Below are 26,377 nucleotides of genomic sequence, written 5' to 3' on the forward strand. Positions count from 1 at the left end.
CAATCCAAAATGTAATGCGGTTTTCCTTAGCCCGTGCTACACCCTTGCATAAAGTTTAATACAAAATAATCCCAGTAGTGTTTCTGTTATCCTGCTGACAGACAGACAAATCGAGCCCAAAACATAACGTCCTTGGCAGAGGTTACCTAATATCTTTGTGTATTGGACTGTGGGACAAAATAGGACATTCAAGATGTCACCTTGCACTAGTTTGGGAACATTTTGTCTAAAGGATTAATCAGCTAAGTAAACTCCAACAGAACTTTGAAATGCTTTCTTGTCACTCTCTTGGCACCGCAGCTTCAGAAGGAGATATCCCTCTATTTGCTTTTCAAAACCCTGTCAGTTGTATTGATTTATTTATTGAATCTCTCTGAACAGCGTCCTCTTACAGTGCAGCCGCCAACGTCTAGATGAGAGACGCCCTGAGATCAAAATGTTGATACAGTTATTATTACTGTGCGCTCCCAGCAAGCAGCTTCTCCAGTAGCAGCAGGGCGTAGTGGGTTTCTTCTGCCCTGAGTTTCACCTCACAGGCTGCACTGGGTTATCGCTGGAGGTGGTTTTCAGGGCTTTTCAATATTATTTGTAATTTCCTATTTGTTAGTTATTCGATTACCGTTATTAGGAAAAGCACATATCTTCAAAGTGATTTGAAGATATGTATTGTTGTTATATAGTGTATACCATAACATGTTTACAATTATTTACTATAGGAGAATATTTACATGTGGCGTGGATTTACTTTATCTGTTGTTGCGTGCCAGTTTTATTAATATCATTCTTAACCTTTAATGTTGGCCTAATTATGACCTATTGTTAGAATTATTTAGTAAATGCAATTGTTGAGCAGGAAATGTGTTTAAATGACAATGGATCTTTTTGACCTGTAACATTTGAGTAAACTTTTGATATAGATTATTTTCCTTTCCAAAGATTTTAATTGAAGTAAGTCGTGTTACTTCTGGAAACCAGAAAAGAGTGTTTCTACATTCATGATAATACGTGTTGTTCTATATTGATAAGTAAAGGGTGTTTATGAGTGAAAACCACAGATTTTATTATTGTCTACAACTTCTAAAACATAACCCATGTTGAGCAGGCACTGATGAAGATATCATTATAGTGACTTTGACATTTTAGCTCTCTGCACAAAGTGTGGATTTAGGTTAATGTATCATTCATTTGGACAGATTTCAGCAATGGATTTTTACTTTGATTCGGCAACGAAAGGGTTATTTAATTGACTACATAACAGATTGCTGCATAGGAGCAGGAACAGCTTGTGACCGCTCACCTGTGAGGCATTCTACCAGGTGTTTGACCCTGATCTGATGTGTGATTTGAATCAAGAATGATTAGTTGTGTCGTGTAGAGGACAACAGAACACAACATAAATTGTAGCTCCAGTGCAGGGCAGTAAAAGTGAAACACATTTGCTGTGACTCACTCTCATTATGTCGATCTCCCTCCAGAGCAGCAGATGCTTTATTGCTGTGCGTTGTTTCCTGAAGGGAACCATTTGATTTCTATAAAGACTGTGACGGTGATAGTTGAAGTTTCCCTCTCTGTGTTTCAGATGAGAACGATGTCTGATGAGACAGAGCAGAGAATGTGTGACGAAGACTTCGGGTCGGATGAGGAAGGAGAGGAGGGAGACGTGGAGTCGTTCATGGAGGACAACAGCAGCGAGCTGGTGGACCGCCTGAGGGAGCTGGAGGTGAGGAAACATTACATTTTTTAAATTGTTTTATATATGATTTATTTGTGACATTGTCAAGCACAGAAAGCATACATACATAGACCCTCATATGTACAATAAAGGGAGTAAAAGAGACCATTCTACCAGGGTCAACAATACCAAAATAACAACAACAAAAACAGACCTTAACCACAAAAAACAACATTGAAATAAAATAAAATAAATAATAATAACAACAAAATAAACATATATAAGACATTCTAAGGCATTAATCTACTCGACGGAAACATTCAATTTAATTGAACTGCAAATGAAAAGTACACATATTTAAAAGTATATATATTTAAAAAAATACTTAAACTTTCCTTGTATTTTGGAAGATTATGAAAAGATTTGTTGTTGTGTTGAAAATAAGTTTTTCTTTTGTTATTTAATTGCATTGTAATGTTTTGAATTTAATTTGTGTTCAAGTCTACCAAATAACATGTGCTGAAAATGGTAAAATACCATAACTTGCTTAATAACTATTGTTTCTGTTATAATATATTTATTTATTTTTCAGTCAAATTATTTCCTTTTTTTAACAGTATTATTCTTTAATAATACTTTATTTTTTTTATAAATAGAAGGAGCTTTCATGATTACACTGAATGTGTATTTTATGATTTAAATGTGGTAAATAAAATGTATTTTTTAATATTTTCCTCACAGGCAGAAAACTCAGCTCTGATGTTGGCCAATGAGAGTCAGAGAGAGGCTTATGAGAGATGTTTGGATGAGGTGAGTTCATGTTGCAGGATATATTATCTGTACAAAAAATACATAAAATAATTTCTGCTCAGATATGTAATTCTCTGTATATGTTTCATGTGTTTCCAGGTGGCCAACCACGTGGTCCAAGCTCTGCTGAATCAAAAGGTAACATGAAGCCACATTTCTGTTTCTGTTTCTGTGTCTGTATTTTAATTACCTGTATCAGCTGTTGTCTAACTGTGTGTGTGTGTGTGTGTGTGTCGTGTGTGTGTGTGTGTGTGTGTGTGTGTGTGTGTGGTGTGTGTGTGTGTGTGTGTGTGTGTGTGTGTGTGTGTGTGGTGTGTGTGTGTGTGTGGTGTGTGTGGTGTGTGTGTGGTGTGTGTGTGTGTGGTGTGTGTGTGTGTGTGGTGTGGTGTGTGTGTGTGTGTGTGTGTGTGTGTGTGTGTGTGTGTGTGTGTGTGTGTGTGTGTGGTGTGGTGTGTGTGTGTGTGTGTGTGTGTGTGTGTGTGTGTGTGTGTGTGTGTGTGTGTGTGTGTGTGTGTGTGTGTGTGTGTGTGTGTTGTGTGTGTGTGTGTGTGTGTGTGTGTGTGTTGTGTGTGTGTGTGTGTTTGTGTGTGTGCTGTGTGTGTGTGTGTGTGTGTGATCAGGATCTGAGGGAGGAGTGCATCAAGCTGAAGATGTTGGTGTTCGACCTGGAGCGACAGAACCGAGCGCTTTGTGAGCTCTTTCAGCAGAAACTGCCCAACCACCCCACGGCTCACTACCAGGTAAATCCACTCATGATTTATCAATGACTGTGTTTCATATTCAAACTAAACTCCTTCCCACTGCTCTAATCAGATACTTCACTATCCTTAAAAGTACTACTACAGCAATGTACAACAAATACTCCATCTGTGAATAGAGTTAGAAATAAGTGAGCTAACCAGATCTCTGTAGCCTGCTTCTCTACATCAGCCAATACGTGTATGAAACACCTGAATTGTTTAATGACCTGTTGGTGTTCAAGTTGCATTATGGGTAATGTAGGCACCAGTTTCTGACGAGGAAAACATATCTTTCTCTGGAATAACAAAGACTATATCTATGGTCTTGATGGATAGATATGTATGTATTTTGTTGGCGTGCAAGTAAAGACATTATGTGATATTCTATAATACAAATATTTGTTTTAAAGTGATAATGTCATAGATGAAGTTGAAGGTCATTTGAACTACTTTAACTACCAGGTAGTTACATTTATAAGTCATTAAACCCAACTATAAATCAAGGAATCACTGTCATAAAAGTACAGTGTCATAAAAACATCATACTATAACAAAGTCATAGTTTAGTGTGTCATAAAACATATGAGAAGTACTGCACTTGACTTACAATGAGTCTTCATTTTGTATTCACCTCGGCCTCGTTCTTTGCAGAGACAGTCATGTATATCATCTGGGCTTTTCCCTTCTGCTCTATATTGTATGCCGGGACAATGTAGCTCGTAGTTGTCTGACTCTGTGTATACAATAACCCGTAGTGTATACAGTGTCATCATAATTGCCTCATGATTCTCCCGTTGCAGGTCCAGGCGGGACCCCTCCCAGACTACAATGCACAGCTGCACAATGACTCTGCAAAACAGGTGGAGCCTGCACAGACTGAAGCACAAGCCAAGGTGATTATTGCAAAACATTAAGAGTGAAACAGTGGGATTACATGAAACCCTCTGTGTGGCTCCTGTGTGACGTCATTACATGCTCTGACATTTGCTCTGTTTTCCACTATTGTGCTTTAAAAAGCTAATCAGCCCTGCACTCATTTCCTGCACGCACATACTCTAAAGGTCTTAGGGAACTTAATTGTTTAAAGAGGCCCTATTATACTTTTAGGAGTTCTCCCTTTCCTGTATTGTGTTATATATTCTCTCCCAAACACTCCCCCCCCCCCCCCCAGCCTGAAATGCCTCCATTGGAATCCATTGTTGACTTCTGAAACATAATGACACCACCATATCAAACTATCGCTTCTATTGGCTAGCGCTCCAACACATTGTACGTGATAGGCTAAGGGGCTGGACATCTCTAAGCTGTTGACCGATCCCAACAGAGCCGGCCAGCTAACCAATCAGAGCAGACTGGGCTCTGGTTTCAGACAGAGGGTGAAAAGAGGTGCTGCAGCACAGGCAGTATGAGAAAAATAAAGAGATTTTTGAACATTAAAGCAAGGAGACATGTCACAGTAGAGACACTACATAGAAATATGAACCTGTGCAGAATATGTCTTCTCTAACATTCACTGAAGCTGCAGCAATGAATTTAATTCTAATTGAAATCTCTTTCTGTCTAAAGGGAAATGGCTACCGCACACAACATGCCTCCCCGGGCCCTCGTGGCCCCGCCACCTCCATGGAGGCCCTCTCTCCCTTCTTCAAGAAGAAAGCACACATCCTGGAGGTCCTCCGCAAGATGGAGGAGACGGACCCTCTGAAGTTCCACCCGTCCACCACCAGCTTGTCTTTCTGCGACTACAGCCAGGTGCTCATGTCCACAGAGGCTGTTTTGGCTACAGCAGCAGACCCCCTCCCACTACCGTGCAAACCCCACCACACACACTGCCACTGCTCCCGCTCAGACACCGACTCACACCAACATGTGAACGGTGACGGGGGGGTGAAGTGTGAGGCGGGGAACACCTGCTGTTTACACTGCAAGAGGAGCCCTGACAGTCCTCCGAAACCTTGCAACCACGTCTGTAGTCCTTCCAAAGCCCCCCAGAGCCATGTCGTTCCTACAGCTGCTATTAGCGAATGTCTCAGTAAGAGCAGGACAGCAGAGCCCCCGTCCAAACAATGCACCAAGAATGAAGCCCAGCAGCCACCGGCAGGCGCTGCAGCACGGGTCTCAGTACCAGAACCTGATCAGAGCCTGGAGGTGATGGACGTGGAGCAGGAGAGCTCTGAGAGTCTAAATGTCTCTGAAGAACTCACCGGCTTCTATCCCACATCCCATCTGACCAGTTCTGTGAAGGAAAGCGCACAAATCCTCCACCATGACATGGAAACAAGCGACGGTGTTCACAACGGCGTCAGCACCTTCCTGTCGAACGACCTGTCAGCAGTCCCGGAGAAAGACGTCCCAGATCCGCAGGCTTCTTCCGCCAGGGCCAACGCCTCCGTGAGCCCCAGCCCGTCCTGCCTCACCGAGATCAAAACCGCCGCCATGAACTCTCCGTCCAAAATGCTCAAGTTCCTGAAGATTCCCACGATGGGAGAGAAGTCCCAACCCTCCACGTCCGCCGTGAAGCTGAGCCCGCAGCTCACCCGCAGCTCCAGGATCCCCTGCCGCACCAACAACTACGAGGTGTACCACTCCCCTGTTCCCCCCCGCAGAGCCACCACCACAGAGAGGTGCCGGCAGCCCCCCCCCACCCCCCGCCAGGTCCGAGTCCTACCCGGCAACACACTCCGCCCCGACGTCCCCTCCTCAGTCTGAAGACGTCTGCTCCCCGCCCGTTAAGGAAGTAAGCTACAGCAGCCTCTCAGCGCCTAAAGCTGCTCCAAAGATGGCCGCTCCTCCTTCTGCATCCTCCTCCTCACCGAAAATAGCACAGAGGGTCCCTCATTATGAAAATGTCTCTGTCATGTCCAGAGAAGAGGAACCAACACAAGGCCAGAAAAGAACCACACTTCCATCTCAAACAAAGGGGAACGGCGGTGAGAGGAAGCTCGTCAAGTCGCTACCAGAAAGTGTCCTGAACCCTCCTCCTCCGCAGAGAAAGGAGTCGACCACTTCCTCGTCCGAGACCTCGTCAGACGATGAGGACTCGGACAGCCCGGTGTGGGTCAACCAGCACAATCTGCCCGGTGCGTCCGCTCCAGGTAAGCTCACACAGGGAAGACTTAACTTCTCACAAACCAGAGAGAAACAAGAGGTGGATGTGAGGGAGATGCAGAGGTCCGATGTGGCCCAGCAGCCGCCTCCTCCTCCAGCCAGGAGGACCGACTCCTCCATCCCTAAGAGGCCTGCAGCGGTGGCAGCGAGACCCCAGCCGGACTCCAGTCACCACGCTTTCAAAGACAGGCTGGCTGCTCTAGGGAAGCTGAGGAGTTCAGAGGATCTACAGGTCGGTCTGAGGCCGGTGGAAGAGGGCACCTACGCAGAAGAAAGGTGTAAAACAGAGGAGAGGCCGATGGAGCTCCAGAAAGAAGAACAGAGACATTCAAAATACATCGACTCTTTGGATAGTAAAAGCAAAGTTAGTATTGGTGGTTTAAAATACCCGGGGTCGTCTCAGCTGTATGAACACCCTGTGAAATCTACAGCGGGGAAACAAGAACTGTGCGTGACCAAAACCGAAGGCCCCAAGAGTAAAATTGGTCTGCCGTCCCCTAATGCTGACGCTCCACAGGTGCTACGCAACAACATCAAATGTCCTGGCTCCCTGAATCTGGCCTATAACCTTAAACCAGTCCCTCACAGTAGCAACAGCCCCAATAAAATCCCCCCAAAGTCACCGTCCAAACCATGCCAGGGCCCGTCCGTCCACAAAGCAGCGAAACCCGCGGAGTCGCCTCGTTACTCGTCTAAATCAGAGGAGAGGACCAAGATCAGTGGGAAAGGGAAGAAGAATCCGATGTTTGGAGACAGCCTGCCGCCGCCTCCTCCGAGACCTCCAACGTCGGAGGTGGAGAAGCCCCCGCCGCCGGCCACCAGCCCGACGTCCGCCATCGAGCAGAAAGTGATGAAGGGCATCGAGGAGAACATGCTGAAGCTGCAGGTGCTGGACCGGGGACCGCAGCCCACCGAGGTGAAGCAGAAAGCCTCCAACGGCATCGCCAGCTGGTTCGGCCTGAAGAAGAGCAAACTGCCCGCGCTGCGCAAAACGGACGCCACGAAAGTGAATGAGAAGCGGGAGTGGAAGATCAGCATCCCCTCGGTGGGCAGGGACCCTGTGAAGGTGGCCAGTAGGTGTAAAGAAGGAGTGGAGGGCCTGAACATCTCCACGCTGATGGAGAAGGCGGAGGGGCTGCGGAGGGCTCTGGAGGAGGAGAGGGCGTACGTGGAGAGGTCGGGCAGAGGTCACTCCTGCGAGGTGGTGATGGACCAATCTCAGGGACAGCTGGCCGTCATGTACCGGGGGGGGACGCTCAGACAACTTCATGCAGCAGCTGCTCAACAGGTGAGGGCCGGCTGGGTAACAAACTGTTCTATTAGAGGAGTAGGAAGAAAATGTTTCAGCTTCTAAAATATGCTTATTTGATCTTCTCCTCTAGCTTGGCTGAAAGAAAATAAGCGTATTTACGATACAAGATGTTAACTGATATTAGGTTATGAGGGATAAACCCCTTGAGATGAACCACCCAGTTTTCAAGGGGTTTCTAATATATAGTACAAACAGCAAGACAGTCAAGAATTCACCAAAACTAAATGACAAAACAAAATCAGGTCACATCCTACAGACAAGACTACTACTTAAACTTAACCACTATATGGCCACAGAGAGGCCATGAACAAATACAATGAAATACCAATAAAAAAGAACAATTTGTAATTATATTAAAATACGAACAACGTATGTTACGATACAAGAAGATATGATTGAATTGTCACGATTAAGTCTGAAATTGTCTTGCAGCTCAATTGAAACATCGACAATGACAAATATTTAAAGTAGACCTATCATGCTATATTTGAATAATATGGTGTAGGACCATACCTATATAAGCCGCGGGTCATCTGTGACGTCTTCTGGACTTCCTTCACGCCTCATAGAAATGAGATAGGAGACAACAAGTATGTGTCTGTCTCCTCATAAAGATCAACAACCTGAAATGCCCTGCCTCCTCCTATCACAAAGAGGCAGCTGAAGGTCGTACAGAGTTCAGATCACACATGATCTCAGTGCATTCAAACTAACCCAAAGAGGAGACAACAGTATTTTCTCCAACAACTTAAAGTGGACCTATCATGCTATATTATAATAATATAGTGTAGGACCATACCTATATAAGGCATATTTATACTTTCTTTTTTTCAAAATACCAAACAGATCATGCATTTTAGCCATGCCTCATTTTGCTCAATTTGAAATTTTTTAGATCTGTTTTAGCAAGGGCAGATTCAGTGAGAACAGCACCATCTACAGGCCTGGCATATGTACTACAGCGTCTCCAGCGCTTTCGAACGGCAATGGCCGTGGCTGTCTCCTCCTGATTGGTGGAGTTGGCCCAATAGCCGTAGCGCCACTGTCCTGACGTCAGGACAGTGTTCAAATCTGGATCAGTTTTTATCAGATCCGTTGCAGCCCCTTTTTTAGAGATTTGGGTATGGAGGAAAATAGAGAGGGTTGTGTTTTCTGACACTTGGTGAGTTCCCTGGAACACCGGGGACACATATTCATGTATAAAAGACATACAAAAGTGCATTTTGCATGATAGGTCCCCTTTAAGACAAGAAACAAGAAAACAGATATTAAAATAACATCACTGAAGACCGTTAAACAGGCATCTAATCTGGGATTAAATTCGGTATTCATACCCAAAAACACTTCTTATAATACTGCTAACACCACCATTTAGTTTGGTTGAGTTTCGACATCCTTACTGAGATGTTATCTGTGTGTGATAAATGCAGAGTGGACGGGAACGAGATGATCACCGTGCCGCAGCGCCGGCTCTCCTTCGACTGTAAGACCTCGAAGCCGATGTTTTGTCAGCAGGGCGACGTCATCAGTCACACCACCAGTCGAGACGATATGGAGAAGGTACATCAGGTTTTACACTCTACACTATTCATTTCTCCTCAGACTAACTCAAAGACAAGATAATACATTTACAATATTGATAAAAACCAAATATGCACTTTCATTGAATGCATTGAGCGAGGCGTGTACAAATTCAAGGTCTTGGATTTTTTCCATCGTATGCAACTCTATTATTTTTTTCATCACAGAGAGGAATACATATTTATTTAATGCACTGCATTAGTGTGACAGTTATTGAGCACAATACAATAATTCATCTACTTCCTGTCCAATGAAAACCATTTATCTCCAAAAGAGTGCGATTTTGAATGATGGTGGTAAACTAGACGATGACGTTTTTCCTAATTTGTTGAGAAAAGTCTCGTTTCTTAGGCAAACTAGTTAAAAACCCTCTTGGATTGAATGTAAAATGCATCTTCTCTACGCTGAAAACACGGCTGTTTTTCTGAGAAACTCGTAAAAAATGTACTTTTTAGTGAGGCATGATTCTTACTTAAGACAACAGGCTGCACAAATATGAAGACCTTATGGAATTTGATGCAATATCTTAAATTAAACTTCCTAACAGTGTAAAAAAAGGGGTTCAAATCAGCACATCATTAAACATCTGCAGCATCAAAATGCATCGTGCAGCAGCAATCTGAAATCCACAAAATCAGTGAAGCACAGACAGGTAGAATTTGACTACATAATTAGTACTTTTCCTCTTCATACTTAAAATATATACGGTTCTATAAACGTGTATGCCTTTACTTAAGGGAGGTTTTGAATGGAGGACTGTGACTTGTAGTGGAGAACTTTCAAAGTGTGTTACGAGTACTTTTGATAGAGTGAAAGATCTGAATACTTCTTCACCACATGTGAAATTTGTTCTACATCGAATCAACTTTCACGCCTAACCTTGGCTTCTCCTCTGTTGGATTATTCTCCTGCACGCTGATGTGAAGAGCCGCCGTTCGGCACACTCACTCCTCCATCTGCCGCTTTGTTGTTCTTTCATGCAGGGATCAGACAGAATCGGCAAGATCACATCAGATGAAAACCTCGCCGATTCAGTTCACTCCCAACACTTCGCAGGTAAGAAAGCGAGTGTGCCAGGATTTAATCAGAGCAAAGAAATATCACACATTCTTTGGAGTTTACGAGTGTTAGGACCTTGTGGAAGATCAAACCAGACCTGGGTGGAACTCGTCTGGAAATAGATGAATGAAAGTGTAGAGAAATTCACAGGGTGAGACATTTTTTAAAGTACTATCACAGGAACACATGGAACACATCACAGCAGAGTGTACTTAAGTTTAATTTCAAGCGCCTTTTACTTAGTATTCCCATTTTAAGCTACTCTATAATTGTACTCTACTTCATTATAAGAGGCGCTATTATACTGAAACGCCTCTTTCCCAGTCTTTTATTTACTTCAGTAACATAGGGGCATCACTATGGAACACTCGCAATTCTATTGGCTAGTGCTCCAACACATTGTCTGTGATAGGCTAAGGGGTGGGACATCGGTTGACCAATCATAACAGACCCAGGAGCCCCTTGAAAACGAGATGGTCCATCTCAAGGGGTTCATCCTAATAAATACATTTCAAATAAAGCAGAGCCGGCCAGCCAAACAATGCCAATATATTCCTATAATAAATAAATTAAATCTTTAAAACAATGGTTTAAGAAATATCACACTGTGGTATTACGTTGTCTCCCTCAGTAAAGGATGCGAGTATTTCTTCCAGCACTTTAAATCTGCATCAATCCATGAGGGGTTTAACTGAAACCTAATTTGCATATTGAGGGGGAAATTAATTGTCTCAGACTTTGATTAGCATATCAAAGGTAAGTAAAGGAGGCCACGCCCCCGAGGAAAATCAACCCTCAGGCAAAGCTGGAATAAATAATGTGGAATTCAACACATTTATTTCTTAATTGTGCCTTTTTATTTGTTCCCTTAAAGGTCCCCTATTATACTGTTTTTCATCAATATATTATAGGTCTCAGATATATACAAACATGTTTCTGAAGTGTTTGGCTCCAAACACCAGACAGATCATTGCAGCATCCCATAATCCCCTCTGTTTCAGCCCTGTTTCAAAAGTGCTGATTCTCTGTCTGTTACTTTAGATGAAAATAAGGAGGGGGTGGGGGGGGGTTACCTTGGTTGGTGATTGGCTAATGGTAACACAAGCCAAAAAAGTGGCCAAAATCTGATCAGCTCATTTTCAGACAGGTTTTTATATAAATGGATCAGGACAAAAAGTGAGCGAATCTTTTTTCCTGAAACTTTCAGAGTCTCTTTCCACAGAGGGGACACATGTTGATGTAGAAAAGACATGGAAAAGTGGATTTTGCATAATAGGTGACCTTTAAATATGTGATCATTAATCGATGCGTTTCGTGGTCACTCAGCCCCTGTCTCTCCTTCCTCCTCAGGCTCTGGTGTCTCCACCTACACGCTGGACAGCGGCATCGGGACCTTCCCGCTGCCCGACTGCAGCAGCGGGGCCGCCGGTCGGGGTCTCTCCAAGGCGCGGGCCGGAGCCGAGCGCCACTCCTCGGGCTCCCCGGGGCGGGCCGGGCGGCGGGCCAGGACCCTGGACAGAGAGCCCGTGACCCAGGAGGAGAACTACGCGGCTCACAAGCAGCTGATCCCCACCATCCAGTACGCCTCCGCGCTCGAGGGGAGGGGCTCTGTCGGGGTCATCCGTGAAGGTGCCCTAAAACTCTCCCTCTGGTGCATTATTACAGAAAACAAAGCATTGTTAGAGGTCACTTGGTTTTTTTCTATAGGCTTCAAACTTAGAGCTTTTGTCAATGTTACAAAGTACTTTGATGTAGAATGCAGACTGCACTGAAGTACACACTGAAACAGTTATTAATAGGTGCCCTAAAACTCTCCCACTGACGCATCATTACAGAAAACTCACAACATTGTTAGAGGTCACTCAAACTTGGAGCTTTTCTCAATGTTACGGAGTGCTTTGATGTAGAATGCAGACTCATACTAAAGTACACACTGAAACAGTGATTATATGACAATACGTGTTGGTCATCAATAGGTCTCAATCTTTCAGAACTGCATTAGCACGTTAACACAACAAACGTTGAACGCCGATGAGATGTCGTACATTTTAGTTTTATGTGTGAACCTACTTGGCAATGATTGTGATTCTGATTGTAAACATGTGTTTACTCTCCCTCCACAGACAGAGAGTCCCACGCTCCGAACATGTTCTCCCCCCGCTCAAAGACCTGGACCTTCCCCAACCTGAAGACCGCCGCCGGGCCTGCAGAGGTCTACCTCGCTGTGGAGGAGGAGGAGGAGGAGGAGAGCTTCGGGTCTCCCTTCAGAGCGGTACGATGAAGATCACCTCCCTGTTCCTCACTTACACTCCTCCTCCTCTGACCTTCCACTTCTTCCTATCTTCCTTCTCGTCCCCTCTCTCATCTCCCCATCTCTTACTCCCTACCTCCCCTGTCAGTCCCTCCCCATCCCTATCTGCCTTTCTCCTCCCCCTCCTTCTTTTTCTCTTCTTCCCTTTTATAAGATTTCTCTCTCCTCTACTTATGTTAGGAAAATATCACTCGACACCAGGTTGAGAATCAATAATCAGGTTCTAATGTATTCTTGCAAGAAGGAGCAGAGTCAAATCACATACAAAGGATATGGGTTAACTCATGAGGTATGTTGCTCACCGGAGCAGCAGAACACATCAGGCTTATATTCCAAAACAAGGAGATAACAACAAAGTCGTGGCGCTAATATCAGCCGCGGGTCATCTGTGACGTCTTCTGGACTTCCTTCACGCCTCATAGAAATGAGATATGTAGGAGACAACAAGTATGTGTATGTCTCCTCTTAAAGATCAACAACCTGAAAAGCCCTGCCTCCTCCTATCACAAAGAGGCAGCTGAAGGTCGTACAGAGTTCAGAGCCACACATGATATCAGTGCATTCAAACTAACCCACAGAGGAGACAACAGTATTTTCTCCAACAACTTAACCCTAACCTCTCCACCCCCCTCTTATCTCCTCACCTCCACCTCTCCACCCCCCTCTTATCTCCTCACCTCCACCTCTCCACCCCCCTCTTATCTCCTCACCTCCACCTCTCCACCCCCCTCTTATCTCCTCACCTCCACCTCTCCATCCCCCTCTTATCTCCTCACCTCCACCTCTCCACCCCCCTCTTCTTTTGCCTCTCTCTCTCCCTCCTCCCTTTCTCAAGATGAATTGACAAACTAAGGGTTGAAAAAGGTTTATTACACCTAATGTCTTTAGACCCTCAAAAAGGGAAACTCTCAAAATCAAACTTTAACCAAGAAGAGAATGAAAGATACCTCGGGGGGTGTGTCCCCCAGGACGAACAGACATGCAGTAGATCATGTGTATTTCTTGGAAAGTAAAAAAGCAAAGTGATGGAAAATACAAATACTATGTTCTAGTCATATAGTTATAGACTTTATATAGTTGTGTTTGGTCTATTCTTGTTGAGAAGCGTCTGTGCAGGACTATCTGGGTCACTCTCAGACTGAAAATACTTTGCAGTGGAGTCGAGATACATTTTTAAATCTGCACTCACATCTTACATAACGTAAAAACACAGAGCCACAAATTATTAATCAGCTGAATATTAAAGATTCACCATCGGATGATTTATGTAACCCACTTTTGTTTTTTTGCACCTTAAGGCGTTACATAACTGGAAACACATGACCTGAAAGGCTTTCAAAGTCACACACAGAATCTACAGTGTAGATATGCCAATGAAAGTCTTAAGTCCCGAGACCCTCCAATTAAATATCTACAGGAAACATAGACGGTCACATCATTCATGTAAATATGAACAGTATTTAGTGGTGCAAAAAAACAACCGTAGTGGCAGATACCAAATTGCACGTTATAGAATGTAATAATAATAATAATAAATTTTATTTATAAGCACACTTTTCATTTGAGAAAACAAAACTCAAAGTGCTACAGAGTAAAATGGTTGAAACGACAAAATAAAAGCAGCAACGTTTCTGCCGGCATGGCAACAAGCGAGAGTAAAAGGCTATTCTAAAAGCATCCAGTAACACTGTTTGTTTCTGCATCCTCTCAGAGCTCGAAGGCGGTCGGGCCCTCCTCCAGCCGGGCGGCGGACCCCGGCAGCCTGCCCGTCCCGGCCCCGTCGGGGGGGAGCCGCCGGGGGAAGACTCGCGCGCCCAGCGTCCCGGAGGTGAGCCGGGGGGAGGGGGGGCTGGAGCTCCTCAGGGAGCGTCCCGAGGAGGCGCTGTCCCCCAGCCGCCCGCAGATCCTGGAGACCCCCGAGTCCCTCAGCGACTCCCTGTACGACAGCCTGTCCTCCTGCGGCAGCCAGGGGTGAACGAGGACACGAAAAACACAAAAAACAGCACCGCTCTGAACTTACTGTGATGCTGCTCGCCCAACGCCACATCTTTGAGGACTTCCTGTTGATGTCCACAGGAACAAGGCGGTGATGCGTTCTCTTTAAGCAACTGGAAAGACGCTCGATGGACTCTCCTCAGGATTTCAAAGCCAAAAGCCACCCCCAAATAAAATAGGTTCACTTTTTGTCCCACAGACTGGACTGTGGACACTTGATGTATACAGGACTACAAAACGCATGGCTAAGCTAATGACTAGCACAAAGTGATCACTCCCGGTAGTTGTTCCAGCAGCGCGTCTTTTAGTTTTGAATCATCCTGGTAGACAGATCTTTGTTATGGAAGAAGAAGAGCTGAGCCTTCTGCTCTGGACATCATAATGTATTGGAGAAAAAAAACTAAACATGGAGCTCCTTAAAAAAATGAATGTTCATGTCTGTGATTCTTTATTGCTAAATTCATGCATCACGATTTTAAATGTATAAACGATTTTATTGATCATGTTGATATTGTTTTGCGACCCATGAAGGTTGTCAGAATACGTCTGTTTTGAAATCTTAATACATTTAAAGGTAATATATACCAGCAATAATAACATAGATAAGAGAAATGGCTACACTATTCAATGAATATGTATTTCTATTATTTATTTATTTTCAATGTGCATCGTTTGCATTCATCTCTTTTTTTTCATTTTGTAATCTTTCTGTGAAAATTGCAGTCTCCTCGCTTCAGTAGATTATGTTCATATCTTGTATTTCAACATCTGTTGCTGTTCGTTCCCTAGCCATAGAGGTCTATGTACCTACTGCCGTTTTTCAACTTTCTAATTAAAATGTTCTGATTTATTTGGTTGTGTGACGTCGTTCTTTTGACCGTTTGCATCAATAACTTCGACACATGGTGGATGGAAACTCGTAAAGTATGATACTAACCTATGTTGGTCTTTTTCCGAGATACTTTACTATGGCGTTTTTTCAAATATGTTCTGATATTTTGGGCATGCTATACTATGACGTTTTCGACATATTACACCAGGGCTATTCAATTAGTTTGGAATGGGGGCCGGTTGATGAAAATGATCCAAAGCAAGGGCCCGGGAAAAAGATGGCTTGAAATATGAGCAATCATATTAAGAGCTTCGGATACAGTAAATACTACAACAGCATAGTGGAGTGCATATATTGTGTTTAATTAAATCAAACAACATAGCCCCAAGGCCTTTATAGATAGTTCAGAACTCAGTAGGCCTACATGTGAAGCTAATTTAACCATCAACATCATTTCATTTCATTTAGGTGAAATTATCTAATCATTCACGCAGAGATGCAATAAATGACAGTTGTCACTACAGTAGCTAGTAGGTGGGTTCGAAACCCGAGCCCGCCGAAGTTTTCAGGCAATGTCTTCCCCTATCTCTCAATGTAACACCTTCTCTGGAATAAAGGCACTCTGGCCCAAAAGAAAATCTTTAAAAAATAAAAAGTACATTACTTTTAACATTATACTCAAAGGGCCAGTAAACATCACCCCGGGGCTGGATTTGGCCGCGGGCCGCCAATTGAATAGCCCTGTATTACACTATGACTTTAAACATCTTTTTCAATATACTATGATTTTTCTGATATTTTCAACATACTATTACCTTTTTCTGAAAATGTCGATATACTATTACTTTTATCAAAAAGACATCATAGTAGAGTATCTGGACAACACACCATAGTATATAAATCTATGTTGTTTTATATCAAAAATATAACTAATCATTTCATAGTATAGATAGTATGTCGGAAAAAGAAATCTAGCTTTTCCCTTGCCAACATTGAGCCTACATTTTGGAGCGTCATTGAGCTTCTTCCCTGACGGCCCAGCATGAAAAGGTTTGTACAAATGATTGTTTAAATAGTTCTCGTTCAAACTGAGTCTGCTACAGACCTAAAGTGTCTGAATATTTATTCCACTGCTGTGAACGGTTGCAATATATAAGCAGAGATCATTGGAGTAACCCAGAGTGAAAACAGGCACTTTGTTTCAACGTTCAACACATTTATTTGAGCAAATGTATCAAATTATTAGTTTCAATTTTACATCCATAAAATAAATTCTTCACAGTATACACTTTCAAAAAATCGTTAAGGTTAACATCACATCGTTTGGCAAACTAATTCTAGACAACAGATATTTAGAGAATTTACAGAGAGGTTTTGAATAACTCGTATCCTCCTATCCAAGATGGAAATATGGACAGATGGCTCCGAAGTCTTCCTCCTCCTGCACCCGCCAACATCCAGAATCCATAAAAGTGTGTCTGATGAGCCGCTGCAGCTCTTTAAGACTCCGACAGGCTTTCAGGGTTTGTGTCGGTGTTACCGGGCTTCACCACTCCAATGGTGGTCAGAAACAAAATGTGTGGAAACAAAAACCATCACAGGGGGAATTTCTCAAAGGGGGAATCTGTTGTCAAAATCATGGGACACCATATCTTGTTGTGACACTCCACTAAGAGAACAGAGGAAAACTATAAATAAGCAAATCAACGATGGAAATCACAGAACTTCAAATAAAACAACGATCAGCCTCAGAAGCTCACATGACCCACTACAAAGGAGCCTATCAAGTCTTTAATGTATGGCACTAAATACGTTTCTTCATTAAAAGCTGCTCAGCCAATGGGAGCCTCGCAGGGCAACACTCCCCTCTACAGGCCGAGCAGGGTCACCGCAGCGTTACTCTAATTCTCCATTCACAGCCATAGTGGGGGACTAGCGTTAGTTTACCATTAACTTACATTCAACCCTTGTTGTAAGTTCGAAAGATAAATCAAAGAAATTTCAATAATATAAGACCACATAGGAGTTAATTTAATAAATGAAGACAGAGAGTGAAAAGCACCGCTGCAAATTGTGCCTTTTGACAGTTCCAAGAGTTCTTTACTTCTTCTCCTTCTTCTTCTCCTGCAAGAGACAAATAATCAAGAGTTATACGACTTGCCCACATCACTCGGAGTTATTAACGGTTATGAAAACAAAAACACTCCAGTGGTATAAAGCCATACTGATAGATGTGGTTAACGTAAAACAAGTAGTTCCAATACAAATGTTGACACAGATTAAAAAGCATATCTGAAAAAGATGTTGCCGTTTAGTTATTTGGATGCGTTTTACTTCCTCGTCATAATAAAAAACACAGGTCATTGTACTGCAGCGCTGAAATAACAAGCAACAGAAAGCAAAAGTATCTGCACCGAGCTTCTAGATATCTAACATATGATGTTTGTGATTTGGTTGAGCCGACCTTTTCAAAATAGTTAATCTACATCATTGTTTTTCAATAACATGCATTGGAGATGTTATTTTTAACAAATCCTATAAAAAAGCAAAGCCCACAATACATTTTAGACCTTCTCTCAATACTTTAGTCAAGGAGTAAAGTGTTACTGTGAGGGGAAATAATCTCAGACATAGATTTGTTGTAATAATGATAATCTCCAGCAGCTTGTCAAATTACTAGCAATCTGTTGACATGACATGTTAATAACATACCTCTACTGTGACTTTACATTACATACTTTACTTTGACTTTTTATGATATACCATAACAGAGCGTACCGGCAAAAGGCAAGTGTGTGCAACAAACTGGGGAGAAATACCAATTGAGAGGCATGTGTAAAATGCGCTGTATTTATGGCCAACGAAAGCTCCTTAGACCTGAATATAATAGACCTATCCCATATTCCTTAATCGACTAATGGCGCATTTCCACTGCAGGGCCTCGCACGGCTTAGTACGGTATAGTTAGGCCTTGTAGGCCAGGCTCACTTTATGCTGCGTTTCCATTACAGTTTAGGAACTGGGGCAGTAACTATAGTAACGCAGTCTAGGCGGAGCCGTGACGTCATCTTCAATGAGAACCACAGAAAACCAACATCAGCCGTTAGCTGTTAGCACTCAAGCTCACAGCTCCTCATATCTGTTCAGAAACTAGACAAAAGTTAAACAAGTACAAACCACAGACTGCCTGTGTCATGGTGAATACAGTCGCTGCTTTATTTATGTCTGTATAGGCCGTTGTTGTGAGTGTGGACGGTCGGAGCATATACTGCGTTAGCTTAGCCAATCTCCATTCAGAAAACAAGCATTTTAAAAGGTTTTTTGCCTGCCGTCTGTCTGCAGACTTGACAAAGCATTAATTCATGGTTTTTACTAACCGGTATCAGTATGTTGTTACTTCGGCATCATTTTGAAACGTGTATTACAATTAAATCACGGTCAAATATGTTCATTTTGTTGTAGTTGTAGCCACTCACGTCACTAGTTTAGCATATTCAGCCCGGTTGTTGGCCCGGAAAGAACCACGATTTTGGAGAGCCAGAAAAACTGTAAAAAAGTACCCGTTAGCCGGAACTACGCATGGTGGAAACGCAACCAAAAAACGGGCCGGGTTTGGCACGGCACGCTTAAACCGTGCTACGCGCTGCAGTGGAAATGCGTCAAAAATGCCACATTCGGAAAAAGGCCTAATTGGGAATATCCAAACAGAATATGCCGTTCAAACGACTTGTATCACATCTGAATATTGTCTTATTTCAAATAGTAACACAATATTTATTACCATGCCCGTTAACACTGTGTCACCACCCTTCACTGCGGCTTGTTAATGAGTTCTCATTTGTTTATTATTATAATAAGAAAAAGCAGAGCTCTACGGCTAAAAGGAATAAGAAATACCAGGGTTTAAATACACAGATAATGGTTTTAACCCTTATGCATAAGTGGGTCCTTTGTGAGGTGGTTTTCTTGAAGTATCTTTGTAATTACATTTTTTTAATCATTTCATATTTCAGATATTCCTCAAAAAACATGTTTTGGAAATCATGCCATTCAAATTTTAAATTAAAATGTTAAGAAATTGTAGTTTTTGTATTTCTACCCCAAGCTTCCATAAGTGGGTCAAAAATGGGAACCTTTGATTCTTATCGCCTGTTGCTGTCAGGAATACATTCACTGTGGACCACACAGACTACATCAGAAGTGACACCTCTCAGGAAGATTATTTTACTCAGCAAGATCTGATACCTGTCAGTGTTATAATAATAATAATAAATTATATTTGTATAGGGCTTTTCAAGGACTCAAAATCGCTTTACAATATAAGGGAAGGTTAGGGTGGGGGGTATAGGACTATCAAACTTGATCAACCGGCATGGATTGATGGGGGGTGGGCTATGAGTAGACAAGAGGAGAAGAGATGAGTTTTGAAAAGGGACTGGAATACTGTGAGGGTCTCAGAAAAGCGGAGATCTTTGCATCAATATGTTCAAAACGGGTTTTTTCTAAATGTAAAAAAATTGTCTAAAATTATAAATAGTGAAAAATGAAATCTAAAATATTTCTTGTGTGAACCAAAATATAATACAAAATATTATACAAGTGATTTTTCTTAACCAAAATGGCATAAAAACACATATTATTCTAATACGGGTCCTTTTTGACCCACTTATGGGAGAGTGTAGGGTCCAGTCACTCGGGCATCTAAGGGTTAAGTACCATCACTTCATTATAGCTTTGGGTCTCTTCATTGGATTGGTTGACACTCAGAACAAGAGCAGACCAGGACCTTACAGAAAGAGAAGGAGGAGGCAGACTGGGTACCTTATCGTTCATGGCGAGGATGACCATCAGTTTCCTGAAGATGGTGATGAAGTCCAGGAACAAGTCCACACAGTGCCTACGCAGATACAGTTTGTTTTAGAATCAATACAGGCTAATGGGGATAACCAGAAAGAAACATAACCAAACATTCTATATCTTTGAAAAAAAGTAATCATTTGAATAAAGTCATTACGCAGCAACTCTGAAAAGGAACGAGTTTTCAAAGCACTGATGCAAAGTTGTACGCCTCACCGTGGGAGGGTGTATTTGCATGGTATTTGGTTATCACACAAACAAGTCCTCACCAGATGTAGTCCTTGTCTCCGTTCTCTGCTTTCTCGATGATGAGCTGAGTGTCGAACAGGACGAAGCCGCACATGATGAGCAGTCCGAGGTACATGTGAGCCTGTGGAGAGAGAACGCAACACACGTTAGATGATGATTCATACACATCATGAAACACGTCTGAATAAGCACCTCTTGAGGAATGGTGTGACTTGGTTTATTTACCTTAAAGAGCATCACAGATCCAAAGAACAGGTTCATCACAGACATCAGGAACAGCAGGGAGAGGCCAGACATCAGAGTGCCTTAGGAGGAGAATAAGAGAAGGGAGAATGGGTTTAATGGGCTGAGAGCTAGAACATTGGGGTCATTTCAAGTCATGTTGTAAATGAAAGCATTTACCTCCCAGGAACAGGTAGGTCCTGCGTTTGGCATAGAGAGCGCTCAGAGTGAAGCAAACGAAAACAATGGAGGTTCCCATGAAAGCCGTCATGATGATGCTGAGGAGAAAGAAACCGAAAACTTTAAAAAAACGTTTCATCGGATTTGAACGGAGTCAGAATCAGAATACCTTTATTAGTCCCACAGTAGGGCTGTGCGATTATGGCAAAAATCATGATCTCGATTATTTTGGTCATTAATTGATATCACGATTATTAAAAACGATTATCCATTTACTTTGAAAACATCAATTTATTGAAAAACAAAATTGGAACAGTATGTTTTTAACAGTTGATTACCCTGAACTTTAAGTATAATTCAACTGAAAAACCAATACAAAAAAATTACATTTTTTAATTTTTTATAAAAATAATCGTTTTATTTCGATTACGTTGTTTTCGTAATCGTTGCAAACCAAAATCGTAATCGAGATTAAAAATACGATTAATTGCACAGCCCTATCCCACAGAGGGGAAATGTGCGTAGTTACAGCAGGAAAAAGAGCCACAGACGGCTTAATGTTACATGTTAAATATGTGACATGCATTAAAAAAAAAGTACTAAGTTATGATATAATAAAAAATATAATAAAAAATTACATAATAAAAAAAAAAATACACATCCTGTTCCTGTAACAGTTCTTAGGATTTAGCAGCCAGGTATATATTGCACAGTTATTAACGGCATCTATATATATAGTGCACATCTAGCACATATTGCAGTTTGTTGGTATTTAACAGCAACAAGTTACACAATTTACAAAATACACACCTTGTAACAGTTCTAAGGATTTAGCAGCCAGGTATATATTACAGTTATTAACGGCATTTATATATTGCACATATTTTGTTGGTATTTAGCAGCAAGGAGTGATATAGTCTGTGTTGTGGTGTGTGTGTGTGTGTGTGTGTGTGTGGTCAACTAGGGGCTGTGCTGGTTGTATAGTCTGACCGCTGCAGGAAGGAAAGACCTGCGGTATCTCTCCGTGAGACAGTGGGGGAGAGTCACAGAAAAGATGGCTATCAATCCTCACACAATACTAGACTTAGTGGTGTTGAGTTTGTATAACGTTAAACTGTTACTCAGTTAGCTGTCGGCTGCAGGTATTAAACATTGAGCAACTTCTCACAAACCTTGGATTGACAGAGATGACAAAGTCCAGAGTGGGACCCAGGCCAACACCTGCAGAGGGAGAGGAAGACAAACACTGCTTTTAGACTCTTATCGGACAGTAAATTCACAAATTCAGCTGAGACCATTTCACCTGCCCACGTAAAATCAGTACTTTACCTGTGAGGAAGGCAAACCCAGCGAGGATAGCCAGTCTCTTTTTCTCCGTCTCAGAGTTGTGAGGCGTCATGGCGAGCCAGAACATCATGCCCAGGGAGCCGAGCACGGACAGCAGACCTCCCTGAGGACAAGGGCGAGGTGGTGAGATAAGTTACATTAACATTCAAGGCTTCTTCTCTGAAGTCAAATTCATTATGACTGAAGCAACAGAATAACCATTAGTTCCAAATATTATAGAAAAAGGCCTTTCAAACGAATAAAGTTCTGTCTTTTTCGACATCTAATAGCGTCCAATGTAATAAACACATGTTTAAAATTGTTAAATAGTTTTATTTATTTTTTTAAATGGGAAACTTATCTTGATACAATCAGTTTACAATTAGTGGTGTGACCTCATTTTCTCAAGCACTAAACACTTGAACTGTTCTGTTCCTTCACCATAACATGTTAAGATAAGACGCACGCTTGGAAATTTGAAACAGGAGAAAGCTCTAGAAATGTCTGACACAAATTAGAGCAGCCATTATATTTTCAAAAAACGATGATCCTTTTTGCTATATGCTTTCACGTTGAGGCCATGAGATAATTTATCCATTATTAAAATGTTTAATCCCAAAATAACAACGGGGTATATGCAGGAATCCTGAAGTCAAATGTAATCCCTTTTAAGACCTTTTTTAAAACCCTTTCCATACATTTTAAGACCTCATCGCCACTTGGAGTTCTAACCGGTTACATTGGCGACACACTTTACCTCACATTTACTATATACTGTATTGATTGTCCTTCCTCCTTATCTTCCAACCATTTGGACGCAGACTTGCATTTCCCCATAACGATGTTGTTTAACAACCGGCGTAAACGGACCTTCGCGCGCTATCAAGCAGTGAGCGTGCGATGTCCTGTTCAGATGACGTCAAATCCAACGGGATGCCATAAATAAACTACACAGAATCACACTACACACCTACGCAATGATTACATTCAGGCAGACTGTAGAATACAACCTCTTTGGACAATTGATATACTTATTGAAAACAAGCTACAAAATGTAATACCTTGGAAAATGCTGTTTAATACTTTTTAATAGCCTTCATTTTCACTAAATTGATTGATCAACTTTTAATACTTTTTAAGACCCCGCGGACACCCTGTAACAACGGGGAAATGCAGTTAGCAAAAACAAATGCAGTATGTTCAGTTTAGTTTCTATTTCGTCTGCAGGCACATGATTGTTGTTGCATGAAACCTGGATAGAGGCGAGTACACCGCAAAGTATGTGCTCAATGGCTGAGTAGTGTTTCCAATGCTCACTGAGAACTTCACAAAAGACATTGATTTAAGAATCATTGCAAGTGTTCAAAACCTTAAACTAAAAATATTACACTTACTTTACTAAGATAAAACATTTACCCTTCTGGTAAGAAGAGCTGCTATATTTCACAGCAAATGCCTCGAGTCAATGTGTGCAGCTATGGTTTAAAACCTCTAACAACTTAAATAAACATGGAAAGAGTAACTGGGTCACCTTCACTAAACAAAAACTGGATTAGGCTGGACTCAAATTAAATCATTTACCAAGTTCCTATAATTTGCTAATGAGAAAACTTACTGTTTCAACCCCATGGGTAACTGAACATTTGCACAAATAGGGTTCGATGAGGTAGGATAAAGAATCATTATCTGTTTTTTGCTTAAGAGCTCTATTTGCAGTGATATACAGGAAGGACCTGCACAATGTAGACTCTGTTGCATCTTGTGAGAATCACCTGAAAGAGGCGTGTGACGACATGGACGTAGGAGCCAGCCGCAGCCACAAACATACACAATGCCAGGCTGGAGTACACATTCTTCAAGTGCACCTGGGTGGAGTGAGATCTGCAATGGAGAAAAAAAGATAACAGTCAACAATGATGGGCGGCGGACTATTGAGTTAGCGATCTACGGCATATTTACGCACATTTGGGAGAACTTGAAGAGGGAGTCAAAGTTGATATTGCGGTCGAACACGTTCATGATGGCACCAGTGATCGAGATCTGAAGTGATTCTTGAATGGACAAAGTCTCCTATGAAAATAAATGGTAATGATTAGTCTTTCTCTCCACTTTCATGGTCAGAATCAAACGTATTTTACAACTACTGAAGCACTCAAATAAAGCAAACCGACAGGCATTTATTAATGTTTGTACATGGCTGCACAATCACAACACAGTAAAGTATTTTGAGCATTTATGAAGTCATAGCAACGATTATGGACATAACAGTACATTCCAAATGTATATTTATATATAGACGTTGTAATTGTACAAAACGTTGGCAATACTGTATGTCATTATGGTCATGCCAATAAAGCTATTTGAATTGAATGTCAATTGTTTTTGAATTAATAAACCCAATGTTTACGCGTTTCACTTTAAATAAAATAAAAATATGACTGCAAAAGTGTGTTTTCATGTTATCTAAATGTCAAAGTTGTATTGGTAATAACTTGAACAAAGAATGTCCACTTTGAAGACATTTTAGTTAAATCTTAACCATTGTTGTGGCATATTTTCTCATCATACTTCATATAGTATTTGGTTACAGATGCGTTAAACTAATTAACATTAGCAGAGGTGGAAGAAGTACTCGGATCGCGTACTTAAGTGAAAGTAGAAATACCAGTGTAGAAATACTCTGGTACAAGTAAAAGTCCTGCATTCAAAATGTTACACAAGTACAAAATTATTAGCATAAAAATATACATAAAGTACCAAAAATAAAAGTACAAATTAGCCCATTTCAGAATAATATATATGAAATGTTTTTATTATAGTTAATGATGCAATAAAGTGTGTATCAAAGCTGGTAAAGGTGTAGACTAAATGTAGTGGAGTAAAAGTACACTATTTACCTCTGAATTGTAGGGGTAGAAGTACAACGTAGCAAAACATTGAAATACTCAAGTGAAGTACAAGTCCCTCAAAATTGTACTTAAGTACATTACTTGAGTAAATCTACTTAGTTACTTTACACCAAATGTTAGTCTAAATACTGCTTCTACAAGATATGATACACACGCATGTCGCAGATCAAAGTGCGATAGTTACAGTTAGATGACGGATTGCACCATTAAATTGCACAACAGGTTAAAATGCTAGCGCCGAGTGCTTATCATGCTAAGTAGCTTTTAATGCTATCAATTCATGTTTAACAATTCAGACGTTAGCTGGTAACACAATCAAAAGCCATCGTGTTGTCAATAAATAAATGTGGTGTTGGGAGCAGGGATTAGTTATCCAACAACAGCTGAACTATGTGTTTGACGCAGGAGACTATCATATTAACGGCTAGCGTTTCTGGCGAGCTAAGCGTTCAGTTAAATACCAAGCTAGCTTAAGTGGCTAACATAACTCGACGTGTCGTTCATTCTTCAGCACATAACGATGTTAATGTTACAGCTGACATTAATACGATACACCGATAAAACAAACCCAGAAAGCTACCAAAAAGTTAGCGCTTACCTTTGCTCTGCTACAAGATAACAACTGTTTGGCAGCCTTTCTTCTTCCTGTTCACTTTTCTTTTTTTCCCCCAACAAAACATTAGCCGTTACGTGTCAGTTGCCTGCGTGATGTCACTATGGAAACGCCCCGAAATCTGTAGTCTTTTTATGTAAAAATGTAAAATACGACGTTGTCACCACGTAGCTACTGGACGTACTAATTAAGAAGTCTATTTTTACATTTACTGATTGTTTAAACACATGTGTTTTTCACGTTACAGAGAGAAAAAACATTTATATTAAAGAGTACTTCCTGGTGTGTCACTGAGAAATGTCCCCGGTACACCTAAAATGGCCGACTCGTAAATTCAACCGCACCATCCCAAACTGGAGAAAAACAAGGATTTTTATGTCTTTTATATCGTTAACGTACGAAGTTTGGCTCCACCATAATATGTATTAATTGTTTTTGAAAGAAGGAGCTTCCTTAACTATGAAGTATAAAATAAAAGGAAGGCTGATGCAACCCAAAAAATAAGAGTGTAATTGAGTTTGAAGATATCCATCATTAGGTGCAACTGCGTGCAACGTGTTGAATATTTCCCATTGAAATAATACATTGAACGTAAATTAAT

General features: G+C 41.6%; 2 protein-coding genes across 2 annotated transcripts in view; one reads left to right on the forward strand and one right to left on the reverse strand.

The window, feature by feature from the left end:
- Window positions 1-15,438, forward strand: part of nckap5l (NCK-associated protein 5-like) — a 48,777-nt gene extending 33,339 nt beyond the window's left edge. The window contains 13 exon segments of the mRNA XM_034131782.1: window positions 1,580-1,720; window positions 2,414-2,482; window positions 2,582-2,620; window positions 3,103-3,222; window positions 4,023-4,115; window positions 4,789-5,856; window positions 5,858-7,576; window positions 7,578-7,618; window positions 9,073-9,202; window positions 10,207-10,279; window positions 11,633-11,911; window positions 12,406-12,554; window positions 14,305-15,438. Coding sequence (XP_033987673.1) covers window positions 1,580-1,720; window positions 2,414-2,482; window positions 2,582-2,620; window positions 3,103-3,222; window positions 4,023-4,115; window positions 4,789-5,856; window positions 5,858-7,576; window positions 7,578-7,618; window positions 9,073-9,202; window positions 10,207-10,279; window positions 11,633-11,911; window positions 12,406-12,554; window positions 14,305-14,568 — 4,185 coding nt within the window. The 3' untranslated portion in view covers window positions 14,569-15,438.
- A 1,177-nt stretch (window positions 15,439-16,615) lies between these two features.
- tegt (testis enhanced gene transcript (BAX inhibitor 1)) lies at window positions 16,616-25,878 on the reverse strand. Its single transcript, XM_034131783.1, has 10 exons — window positions 25,762-25,878; window positions 24,218-24,324; window positions 24,027-24,135; window positions 22,258-22,378; window positions 22,101-22,149; window positions 20,929-21,026; window positions 20,752-20,831; window positions 20,547-20,647; window positions 20,242-20,317; window positions 16,616-17,544 (listed from the first exon to the last, which is right to left on the reverse strand). Exons 2-10 carry the CDS (start codon window positions 24,271-24,273, stop codon window positions 17,521-17,523), a joined length of 714 nt encoding a protein of 237 aa, XP_033987674.1. The 5' UTR covers window positions 24,274-24,324; window positions 25,762-25,878; the 3' UTR covers window positions 16,616-17,520.
- Window positions 25,879-26,377: the final 499 nt, after the last annotated feature.

This window comes from Trematomus bernacchii, unplaced genomic scaffold, assembly GCF_902827165.1.
Source record: "Trematomus bernacchii unplaced genomic scaffold, fTreBer1.1, whole genome shotgun sequence".
NCBI classification, from domain to species: Eukaryota; Metazoa; Chordata; class Actinopteri; order Perciformes; family Nototheniidae; genus Trematomus; species Trematomus bernacchii.